Source organism: Cebidichthys violaceus, unplaced genomic scaffold, assembly GCF_023349555.1.
Source record: "Cebidichthys violaceus isolate CVI_PGR_0920_01 unplaced genomic scaffold, fCebVio1.0.p SCAF_25, whole genome shotgun sequence".
In the NCBI taxonomy this organism is placed as follows: Eukaryota; Metazoa; Chordata; class Actinopteri; order Perciformes; family Stichaeidae; genus Cebidichthys; species Cebidichthys violaceus.
In genome coordinates this window covers 7,086,520-7,099,291 of record NW_027176428.1, presented here as the reverse complement: position 1 = coordinate 7,099,291, position 12,772 = coordinate 7,086,520, and the positions used below count along the sequence as shown (strand labels likewise).

At 38.5% G+C, this 12,772-nt stretch overlaps 1 protein-coding gene across 3 annotated transcripts in view; it reads left to right on the top strand.

The window, feature by feature from the left end:
• The window catches only part of scn8ab (sodium channel, voltage gated, type VIII, alpha subunit b), a 51,919-nt gene extending 40,030 nt beyond the window's left edge, over positions 1–11,889 (top strand). For all 3 annotated transcript variants that reach the window (XM_068720194.1, XM_068720196.1, XM_068720195.1), the window contains exons 22-28: positions 1,741–1,863; positions 3,887–4,171; positions 4,265–4,318; positions 4,410–4,547; positions 5,029–5,133; positions 5,226–5,496; positions 6,282–11,889. In XM_068720194.1, the coding sequence (XP_068576295.1) occupies positions 1,741–1,863; positions 3,887–4,171; positions 4,265–4,318; positions 4,410–4,547; positions 5,029–5,133; positions 5,226–5,496; positions 6,282–7,447 (2,142 nt within the window). In that variant the 3' untranslated portion in view covers positions 7,448–11,889. The remainder of the gene's footprint in view (positions 1–1,740; positions 1,864–3,886; positions 4,172–4,264; positions 4,319–4,409; positions 4,548–5,028; positions 5,134–5,225; positions 5,497–6,281) is intronic.
• The last annotated feature ends 883 nt before the right edge of the window (positions 11,890–12,772 follow it).

The following is a 12,772-nucleotide window of genomic DNA, read 5'->3' as shown; positions in this document are numbered from 1 at the left end:
AGGAAAAGAGTGCATCAAGTGTGTGTTGCCATTTTTCAAACATAGGACATGCTTGCTCACTACCTAGGGCTGAAAATGCTTGTTTATCCTGAGGGAGCACTGAAGAAATTACTTTGGGTCATTAAACTTAAAAAGGGTTTATCCCCTCAAGAACAAGCCTGTGTTCAGAAAATGAAATGAAAATCTAGCAGTTAGTAGGAGATTGTGTTGTTGACTTTGTGGGCCGATGGTGGCAGCACAACAGGAAAGCTTTATCCTTTTGGGAGTGTGAAAGTGCTCAGTAAATTTATTAAACAACTGTCCGGTAGAGTTCTGTATTTATTCAGAGCAAGTGACAATTTTGGCTTGCTAGAAGCCTTAGAGCAGTGGTTGTTAAAGCCTGATTTTTAAACGTAACTGTTCATTGAAATTATGCATTTTAATTTAACTTTTCTAGTTATGTGAATTCTTGAGAACATTTAGACATAATCTATCTTTATAAAGTTTAATTTAGTCTAACATTTACTCAAAAACATCTGGATTCATCCTCAGGAGACCATGAATGTGGAGAATTAATATAAACCTTCACAGAAATCTGGCCATTAGTTTTCCAAATACTAGGGATGTACCGATCCGACTTCTTCAGTCCCAAATAAGCTGTACAAATGTACTAAATTGTTATTTATTATTAAAAAATTACAAGCTTGGTATAAAAAAATAATAGGACATAAAGTAATTAACCTTCAACCTGTGTGAGATGGCTTCTCTCTTCTGAAATAGAAATGCAGACATCTTATTTCTCCCATTTATTGTAAGAAATCTAATTCATAGATATAACTTGTAATTGAGGAGAGATGAGTCAAGTTCTCCAGGTTATGTGGTTGTATCCAGTTCTTGTCAAACCCCTTCCTCTTTTCTCCAATAAAAAACCTCAAATATGCAGAAATCTCCATATATTCTACAGTTAATTGGCCCGTGTGTTATGCAGATATCTTATCCTGACTTTCCATCTCTACCCTAATATTGACGTGTCCTCTCTCTCACAGCAGGTGCCTATAACTGTGTCTCTCTTTAAGTTAAGAGAGACATTGCAGCTGTCGAGAGGGACTGAGGGGTCGGTGGTTGAGGGTTCAGGGTAAGGTTTGTGTGCTGTGTTGGGACTTGTACTTTCACAGGTTATCCTTTCTCTTCTAACCCTGAAAGTTGTCCTCAACCTTCTGCGTTTTCTCTTCCCCTCTTTAAGTAAGATGCTCTCTGGTGTGGAAACTGTACTGTTTTGTACTGTGTACTGTGTGTATATGATTGTGTCACATTGATTTAGTGTTTGTGAATACATCTCTCCTCTAATTTTTCCCTTTGTTTGACTCTTTATCTTCTCTCCCTCTCACTGTGTCAACCACAAGTTTCTTTCCAGGTGTGCTTACTGTGCTGTTAAGCTGGTTATCAAGCTAGACTGGCTTGCCAAACTAAACCAAACACAAACATAAGCAAACAAACACATAAATAAGAAAAATGAAAGCTTGGGTCATGTGCACTTTATTGACCTTTGTCTATTGTAGTAACCCCTGTTTAACCTTATGTAGATACATATACTTACACATATAAAACTTATATATGTACTTATATATATCTCTATATAACCGTTCAGCATCTTTACAGTATATATAGGGCCCACCTTTCTCTCTTTATCCCCTCTAACTATGTGGGTCCTCTCTTCCTTTCCCTTTGTCTCCCACTCTCCTTCTGTCCCTATCTGTGTAGGTGTCTATAGTCAGCCTTATAGCTAATGCGTTGGGCTACTCCGATCTAGGCCCGATTAAATCACTCAGGACACTGAGGGCCTTGAGACCCCTCAGGGCCCTGTCACGTTTTGAAGGGATGAGGGTAAGATCTAAGATACCAGACAGCTGGTCCTTCTGCATGCCGATTAAGTAAAAGCATCAACGCATGCTTGAGATGGCAAAACAGAATTTTTTTTTAAATGTTGCTGAAGGGAAATTTTTTAGGTAAAAGCTTTTATTAATTAGAAGCTTTTTGCATGGATGCAGATCATCTCAGATGGTCATAATACATCTGATTTGATTTATCATATTTCATTTCATATTTTATGAATTTAGTACAATGTTATGGCAATTTGCAGTGATTTATCCATTGAAAATATTAATATAACACCTTAAAAATCTCTGCCATGCCTTATGATACACTAGACCATTACAGGGATTATGTCCTGAATGATGCAACCCCTTATGATAATTACTCAGCTCTGAAGTGTTCAGTACCAGCTGAGATAACAACTAGAGGTTGGTATGAACCATCACACAAAACCGAGTCGCTGGACATTGTTAATGAAGACTGATGTTATCCAATCTGAGCAAGCCTGTTAGTGTTTCTGAGCCACAGAGCCCAGTTGTCATGTGATAGACAAACAAATTGATATATAAATCTGTGCATAGGGTAAATTTAACTGTGTGTGCGTTTTTATTTTATAGTTTTTCAGTATGCACACATTTCATTAATCCTTGACCACTTGTAAAGTTTCCAGGTCAACTATTTTGATCTCTGTAATGAGCTGAGAAAGATGTACATTCTTTCTACTATGATAGTTAGGTGATCATTATTTGTTATTGGTTGGATCAGCCTCTGGTTGTTGCTGGGCAGAAAAGCAAATATTTTTAGTTCCCAAGCTCAGCTCCCTCTGACTGTTGCTCTGCCTCAAGTGTCCTGTTATTTGATCTTACCTCAGTTTGGCTTTGGCATTGTCACACTGGAAGATCAACAAACTTCTGGTTGCATACCCCCCCCCCCTCCCCCCCCCCCCCCCCCCCCCCTCGCCATCCTTGCTCACCACTTCTCAGTGACTGTCATTACCATGATTTTCATTATCATCATTTTGCAACAGCTATATTGAATGATCATATTAATGCTTTGTCCATATTATTAGGCAGAAATCTGAAATTGAACACATTTTTAAATTTGATGTTTGCTTATATAGATATGGTTTATTTGGCTTTTTGTTACCATTGCACCTCTGTTTTTGGAAATGCACATTCAAGTGGCTTAAGCTAATAGCTTTATCTCCTCCATCACACACTGCATCAGTGCAGACTAGTTTATAAAAGTCACAATCATATGTAATATGATGGCAATATTTGGCAATATATGGCAATATTTGTAACCCTGTAGCAGTAACACAGTCATAGTTTGGGAATACTCAGCAATATATGTTTTCTTTACGTTGAATAACAAATTCACTTATCACCAAGTGCATTATTAGTCATGTTAGCTTTGCAGATCTAACTTAGAATACATACACATTGCCATTGTCTAAAATTAGTTGTTGACATTCTAGAACATATATATAGATATATAGATAAATGCAATATTTGAAGTTAAAGAATGATGCATTTTCTAGGGATATAACAATATATCGTGATATTGTGATACAAAAATGGATATATAATTGGTATGTGGAGATGAAAATGGATCACAATTATTACAGTAATACCAGTAGTACATTGGTAACTAGATATTTTTATTTTTCAGTTTTATTTTGCGTAGATAAAGATCTTTTTGTAAAAAAGCATCCTTAGTATTATTCTTTTTTTAATCGATTCTATTCATATTTTGCTCAACACTGATTAGGAATAATAAAATAAAAAATCTGAGTCACCATTTGACACATTTAGTTTTCACTCCAACTTGCTAAATGAATGCATCAAACCATGACTATTTTATTATGATGAGCTTCATCTTGTTCCAAGAAAAATGAACACACCTACAGCCTCTAGTGGAAGGAAAGAATGTGCATTTCTATATATGTGACTGTTGATATTCTTATGTGTGAACAACTCAGCCGTTGTGTGATTGCCAAGTTACAGCGGCTCTGTTGTCTTGCTGTTCTCTTCAGGTTGTGGTGAATGCCTTGGTGGGTGCAATTCCCTCCATCATGAATGTGCTGCTGGTGTGTCTCATCTTCTGGCTCATCTTCAGCATCATGGGTGTCAATCTGTTTGCTGGAAAGTATTACTACTGTTACAATGAGACAGCTGAGGAGAACTTCCTCCCTGATGATGTCAACAACAAAACAGAGTGTTTGGCACTCATTCAATCAAACTTTACTGAAGTCAGATGGAAAAACGTCAAGATCAATTTTGACAATGTTGGTGCGGGATACCTGGCACTCCTGCAAGTGGTGAGAAACTTTTCTGTCACTTCACATTTGTTTATCTCTGTTGAGTGTTTATAAATAGCCTGTTTTCTCACGCAATGTCTGCCCACCAAACAGGCAACATTTAAAGGCTGGATGGACATTATGTACGCAGCAATAGATTCTAGAAAGGTACGCTTTTTGCAGTTTTAAAGTCAGACTTTCATATCAACATGTAGTAGTGCAGTTTTCTAAAAAAAAAAAATCTTTTGTCACTTTACAGGTGGAGGACCAGCCTATCTATGAGGACAACTTGTACATGTACATCTACTTTGTCATCTTCATCATCTTCGGCTCATTCTTCACCTTAAACCTCTTCATTGGTGTCATCATTGACAACTTCAACCAACAAAAGAAAAAGATAAGATTTATTTTCCTCACTTTCACTTTAAGAGAACAAGCTACTTTGTAGATTATTTATAAGGAATAGTTTAGGAAAATATGCTTATTTGCTTTCTAGATGTCAGATGAGAAGATCAATACCACTTTCATTTCTGTCAATTAAATAGGAAGCTCTGCCAGGTAGTTTAGCATAAAGACTGGAAACAAGGGAACCACAGAGCCAGGTTAGCTATTTCACTGTTTCCAGTCTAAGCTAGGCAACCTGGCACCTGGTAGTAGCTTCACATTTACTGTTCGAGAGTGGTGAATGATAGCAATAAAGTGAGTAAGCATATTTCCCCAAAATGTTGAATTATTACATTAGGCAAATACATTAACATTTTTTGTATTGCTGTTCTCAAAATACAGTCACATGAAACTTTTAACTGTATCTGGATTAGTACTTGAATGAGAGGTCTAAATCCTTGCAAATTGTAACCAAATTGTTTTTGTCCCTTCACTTTGGAGGTCAAGACATCTTCATGACGGAAGAGCAGAAGAAATACTACAATGCCATGAAGAAACTGGGGTCAAAGAAGCCACAAAAACCAATACCCAGGCCTCAGGTAAATATTGTTTTGCAAGGTTTGTATTTCTAAATTTCAAAAGATTAAGAAAATGACTCCAAATATCCCTCCTTCCCTCCTTTTCTCCTCAGAACAACTTCCAGGGCATGGTGTTTGACTTTGTGACACAGCAGGTGTTCGACATCTCCATCATGATCCTCATCTGCCTTAACATGGTCACCATGATGGTGGAGACAGACGATCAGACAGAGGACACAGAGGTTGTGCTTTACTGGGTCAACTTCATCTTCATTGTGGTCTTCACTTGCGAGTTTGTATTGAAGCTCTTTGCACTGCGTCACTACTACTTCACCAACGGCTGGAACATCTTCGACGTGGTTGTGGTCATCCTTTCAATTGTGGGCAAGTATTTAAAAAATGGCTATTTATGAACAGCAAAAGAAGTGTGAGGCTGCTTAATTGGAATTAGCTCACATCATGCCCATATTAATAGGCTTTAAGAGTAAAGTACACACAGCCGGTTTCAAGGGTCACTTCCCCAAAAATGGAAGACATTTTGTCACTTTCCTCAAGTGGTATGAAGCCATGCAGTTCATTTTAGTTCTGAAATATCTATCTCTTAGTTTCTGGTGATACCCCTTTACAATCTACAGAGCTCAAAAACAGACAAAACTAAAAAGTTATCACATGAGTTAAAAATGTCTTAACAATGAATAAAGTTCATAAATTCAGTTTAAGGGAAATGTTTAAAGCTTTGTATTTATTTTACACGTAATTATACTTATTAAACAGACAATATTATTTGTGAATGTATTAAGTTATGTTTTTGACTCGTCTGATAACCTCTTTCTGCTTTTTGACAGATTTTAGGTTCCATGAACAGCAATGTGTTTATCCAGAAACAATGTTCTCCATTACTCTGGATTATATACAAACTTAACTGTGAACAGTTTTGATTGAAACTTTCAAACAAAATAACTATCCCCTATATAAACAGTTTATAGTGTGTTCTTTGGTTCTCCTGATTTGTTTCACAATTTGCAGAAAAACTATGAATGTGCTGTTCTTGTTTGTAGGCGTAGTAGTGCGATGTGTATTAAGTAAAGCAGCGAGTGATTCAGTAATAAAATTGCGTATATTTTAACCAAATGTATGCTGTTTCTCTTTTTGCTCCCTTTCAACTTCAGGAATGTTTCTGGCTGACCTGATTGAGAAGTACTTTGTGTCACCGACACTCTTCAGGGTGATTCGTCTGGCTCGTATTGGCAGAATCCTGCGTCTCATCAAGGGAGCCAAAGGAATAAGAACTCTACTGTTTGCCCTGATGATGTCACTTCCTGCCTTGTTCAACATTGGCCTACTACTTTTCCTGGTTATGTTCATTTTCTCCATCTTTGGCATGTCCAACTTTGGCTATGTGAGACACGGGGCTGGAATTGATGACATGTACAACTTTGAGACCTTCGGCAACAGTATGATAATCCTGTTTATGATCACGACGTCAGCTGGCTGGGACGGCCTGCTACTGCCCATTCTTAACTACCCTCCTGACTGCGACCCCTTACTGGAGAATTCTGGCACACCCGCCACAGGAAACTGTGGGAACCCTTCTGTGGGAATCTTCTTCTTTGTTATGTACATCATCATTTCATTCCTTATTGTGGTCAACATGTACATCGCCATCATCCTGGAGAACTTCAGCGTGGCCACAGAGGAGAGTGCCGACCCACTCAGTGAGGACGACTTTGAGACCTTTTATGAGATTTGGGAGAAGTTTGACCCTGATGCTTCCCAGTTCATCACCTATTCCAAGCTTTCTGACTTTGCTGATGCACTTGAACACCCACTCCGAGTCCCCAAGCCCAACACCGTTGAACTGATCGCCATGGACATGCCTATGGTGAGTGGCGACCGCATCCACTGCCTGGACATCCTGTTTGCCTTCACTAAGCGCGTGCTGGGTGACAGTGGTGAGTTGGACATGTTGAGGCAACAAATGGAGGAGCGTTTTGTGGCTGCCAATCCCTCCAAGGTCTCTTATGAGCCAATCACCACCACTCTGAGGCGCAAGCAGGAGGATGTGTCATCCAGAATCATTCAAAGGTCCTACCGTTCTTACCTGGCTAGGCGAGGTTTTGTCTGTAAGCGCAAATCAGCCAATAACAAAGCGGAGAATGGCGGGAACAATCAGGAACAAGAAAAGAAGGAGGGCACTCCCTCAACTGCCTCCCTTCCCTCTTATGACAGTGTAACCAAACCTGACAAGGAGAAAGAGGATGACAACAATGAGGGCAAGGGAGGGAGGAAAGAGAAAGGAAGAAACCAAAAAGACATCAAGGAATCTAAATGTTAGAGTTGGAATAATAATCACAGTAATAACAACAAAATTATAATAATGTAACTTCAAGCAAAGCGAGAGGAAACTCACCCACACAGATGTACAGATTATTTCATTTGCAAGTCAGAAAAAAATAATACTCAATAATTTTGTTTACAGACTTCATTCTTATATTGATGCAGAGGGAAGCCGCTTGGTATGTTACAGCTTGAAGACTCTTGAACTTCAATCAAACCAAACATAATCAGCATACTGTGTGACACTGTTGTATCTAGACTACTGATCTTAACAAAAGGGAATGAAAAACAGACAAGGAAATGTCTTTGTCTGCTGAAAGGCAGATTGCTTACTTTACCACTGGTCTACAGATAAGACAAGGAACTCTACATCAAGAGGTACAATGAAAAAACACTAAAGGAATTCAGCGCCTGGACGCGAGTAATGGATTCCTATGGAAGACAGTGTTGTGAAGGAAAAACAAGGATGCTGCTTGTTGCTGAAGAATTGTCCGCTTAAAGCAGCCAATGAGTGCTTCTGTGTCATTTAGTACTGAAATGTATAGAGGAGCAAAATGACACACTCACTCTATAAGAGCAAACAGAAGGATGACTGGTGAGTGAAAGACACAAATGACAGAGAGCGTTGGAAGTACTTTTCCGTTTTATTAAAGCTAGAAATTGTTCATTTGAGCAGCAAAAATGCAAACAGACAAAAAAGAACAATATTCAACATTTTGCCCATGTCACTTAACTCTTCTACTCATTTTATCTTTGTTATACCCACATCAAAATGCTTTTTTTACATGGGCTTTCACACCAATTGGTTAAGGGTCTGTTTATTATGGGGTCAACTCGGGCCAAGGGCTTACATTTACTCAGAAAGATTTCCAAACAAATACATAAATAATTGTGCTTGTTCAATGCATAGAAATGACTTGCATGATGGCATGTTTTGATCAGAAATCTTGCATGAATTATCATAGTCCACAAGACACTAATACTCAGACCACAACAGTGGCTCGACTGTAAGATTGAGACTGTCAAAATTTGAAAGCTCAGAGTTCAGAGTAATTTGTTTAACAAAGATAAGGGATATTGGGGTTGATAATCTAAAATGGATCAGAATTTCTGTCTCATTACTCAACACATTTCAAATGTTTAAATTGTAGCCTCTATAGACAGAAGAATGGAATATGCTGGTCAAAAATGTCACCATAGTGGATCAGTGGGTGAAATCCAAACAAGTTATTTGCTGCTCTGGAGATTTTGAGTGTGTAAGATGTGGTAACGGATGTCTGTGTGTTTCATGGGACTTAAATGTTTGTTAATTTGGACTGAATTGTTTTCAAGGGCACAACACTTTGAAACTAAACTGCTTATATTTATAATTTGTATGCACCTATGTAATGTTTCATACCATCTGCCTTTAGTTTTGTGTGAGCGGGCATTTTGGAAGTCCTACTGTCGGTTATAAGTGGTTTGTGGGGATTTCACAGGTATGGCAAACTCCTATTTCTGATGTTTCTCTATCGGTGGTTAGACCTTTCTGGAAGGGCTGAGAAGATTCTTGATTATTATATAATTTGATGTCATGTAGCTTATTTACATGTGTGTGGGTTTTTTTTCATTATCTGATCTAATTTTCATGTTTTGGTTGGTAATGAGTCTTACTTTACACACTTTTATAAGCCACATCCAAGATGAAGTTGAGGGAAACAGTTTTGTTTTTGGAACATATTTGGCGGGCGTTAGTAGTATCCTATTTTAATGAGAAACAGAAAATAATGAATGGGTAATGAGAACATTGTGTGTGGAGAAGCCAAAGAGATCTGCCTTGTTATCCCTTGTTGCCCTTTGTCCATGGAGTGGGATTGGGATTGGGTGAAGTATGCCCTGCCCATTCAGTTTTTTCACTGTCATTATTAGACAGAGAGACCCTAGAAATGTATGCAATGCTTGAAAAATTCATCCCTTTTTCTCAGGAGATATTATAGATGTACTATTATGAGCTCTGCAACAAAATGCAAGTGAATGTGATGGGAGTATTTATGAAATCATGTTTTACTCTTTTGTGTTTTATGCCATGTTGATGGACAATGATCTTGGCTGGCTGCCTTAACTTGGCAGCCGCCCGGTCAGGGGCCAGTTTGGCGCTTCCTGCTAATGACGCTTAGAATTATAGGGCTAGAAGCATCTCAGTGAAAAAGCAACATTTCGCTCGCTTGTAAAGGCAGCGTTTATATTGATAGCAGATAACATTTGTGGATAAGTCATTATGGACTGTAGTCTGGTCTCAATTAATTTCGATAAAATTCTAATGTTCACCCCCGATAGCAATCACAGATATAGGAAACACTGTGAGGAGATGTCATGAGAGTGAATTGGGATATGTTGGTTTGAGCAGCACACTTAATTCTCTCCGAAGCAGAAGTGGCATACTCAGAGGAAAGGCCCCAGATTTCAGTATTGGACAACAACAAGTGCTCTGAGCCTCTCATTTGCCATTTTTTCGTCATATTGCTCTAATGCATAACAAATACCAAATAACCAACAGAGCACTGGATGCATTCTAATGGTACTGTGAGCCTAAGCACCACACCACAGCTTTTGCACTTCCTGTTGTGCAGTGATGTCACTTCCTGTTTATGAATAACTCCCTCATCCGTTCTCAAGTTCTATGGTCCAGTTGCTGCATGAGATCTCCAAAATCAGTGTGGGTGTTACCTTGAACCAAATAAAACTCTGAATGATAAGCATAAAAGCAACTGCCGTCCATTTTCTCCTAGATCACCATGGATGTACAGATGCGTATTACAGAAAGAAACCTAAAAAATAGACACACATACATCCATTCGGGAAAAAAATAAATAATAATAACAGTTCAGGCTATGTTCTATATGGCACAAAGTGCAAAAGCGAAGAATGGACTTTCTAAGAAACTATAAATAATGTAATATATTATTTTATTTTAACAGCATGTGTAGTTTTTTGTAAATACAGGATTACTTAAAAAACTACAGCTATTAATCTAACACTAAATATTAATAACCGTAAATAGAATGGCTTCCAGCTGACACCCCTTGTCACTTGTTAGGCTGTGACACATTTGTTAGATGGAGTAGATTTTTTTTTTGTCACTTTTCACAAAAAAGAGGGGAGTAAGCGAAAAAAAACTATATTAAAAAGCAGAATTGTATTTAAAACTGTATAAATCAATACATACAGAGCTATATTACATATATATATATATATATATATATTATATATATATATATATATATATATATATATATATTTGACTATATATATATATATATATAAAGTATATATACTCTCCTGTCCACTCCTTGCATTGAGGTGATACCAGAACCACAGAGTGTAACTGATCATGCTTCTTTCTTTGTGTGGTATGGTCAGAGAATAACCAAAACTCTGGTCTGCCCAGGACTTCTGCATACTGGGTACCAGCGTACAAGGCATGGTGTTGTACTGGCTGCTTGCTGAGAATTGTGGAGCCTGCCTTGGTGAGAGGATTGCACTACCAGCATACCCTTTTGTACATGTGTGAAGATGTCTTGCCCCTAGTTTCCTATATTGTACATACATGGATAATACAGACACGGACAGACACACAGACACACACACACCCACAACCACACACACACAACCACACAAACACACACACACACTCATAGCCTTTAACAGGCAACCTGGTTAACCAGTGTGCCCCAGTATGAGCCACAGCTCAATTTGTGTCAATATTTTGCTCGTTTCAGCTCTAACCCTCTTCCATGTTTCCCCTTAACACACTGCTGCAGTTTGGAGTTGATTTTTAATTTTGCTGTCACTTTCAATATGATATATCTAATGATTTAAGGGTTAGTTGTCTTAACTGTCTGTGTGTTTGTTTATGGTGCAATCTCTTAACGGCACGTGCCTTTTTAGCTTCCTATTTAGTCTGTCAATAAAATCAGCAATGAGGATCTCAAAACCCATGGGAATTAATCAAAACGGAGCACGATAGAAGCGATGTATTGAGTTCAAAATTAACTTGTAAGCTGAAAACTCACCACCTAGATTAGACTGTCTGGACTAACATCTTGTAGAGTCATGTAGTACAAGTGCTCTCTCTGTGTGTTCTGTTTACCGGCTCTTGGGCTAGTAAAGGGAACAGCTTGCCTTCTGTTTTTCATTCTGTTCATTTTCCAAATGTTGGTTTACCGATCGGTATATGAGGCCATTCTTTTGTAGCATGACTGAGATAAATTTCTTTTCTTTCCTGAAAATAGGCTAACTGAAAAAAAAAATCTTTTGACTGTCATTATCTCTTGCCACTAATACAGTCAGAGAGAGGACGTGTGTTGCACAACCACATGGGACGATTAATGAGAATCAGTGAAAGAATATCTTCATTTGAGCACGAATCTATTTCCAAACAATAAAGCAGCCTTCCAGTTACGCCTCTGGCTGGTGTCGTTTTTGGTTAATAAATATGACTGTCACTTTATCGTGCAGAATATGTTCCACCATGTCTTGCAATGGATGTTTTTGGTGCTGCTTAACCACCTCATTTCCTGTGATAACTGGGAGTTTAAATGTTTAAGATTTTGAAGCAATATGGTACACAATGCCGCTCTAAAAACGTGATTTTGTCTGTGTTTTTATTTGCCAATATTCACTAAAATTGCTTGTTTGGATTGCAAACATGGCAGAGAAAATGTTTGAAAGCTACACAGGACAGGGAGGGACAGAGACAAAGCAGCAAAAGGTTTGGCAACAATAACACGATATACTTAAAAAATGCCTCGATCACATTGTCTCTGTTCATGTTTTAACAATACTTGAATACGATTTTTTGTTTGAGTTGATGTGGTTGGGTGTGTCATGGTGCAACAGCACTCAAATGACTATTAAAGCAAGTGTGTGTGTGTGTGTGCGTGTGTGTGTTTGTGTGTGTTTGAATGTGTATGTGCATGTGTGTTTCTTTCCTTTCTTCTCCCCCTCCTCTGTGTGTACGTGCGTGTGCGTGTGTAAGGTGGCGCACTGAATGAGGGAAGGCGCAGGGAAGGGAGGGGGGGAGTAAGCAGAGACAGCACTGCAGTGCAGATAGATGAATGCAGTGGCCTGGGCTGAGTCAGCAGCATGTTCCCAATAGGCTCAGACTGTACAGTGCACTGTATAGCACCCTCCTTAACCATAGCAAGCAAGCAGAGGGAAAGCGAGGAGCTACAGCAGCAAGATGAAAAGTAAATGAGAACAATGAACACAGGCACACAGTAGAAAGCTAGTGTGTTGCTATGGATTTATCCTTCACCTCCTACCTGCAGTGCTGCATGCGTTT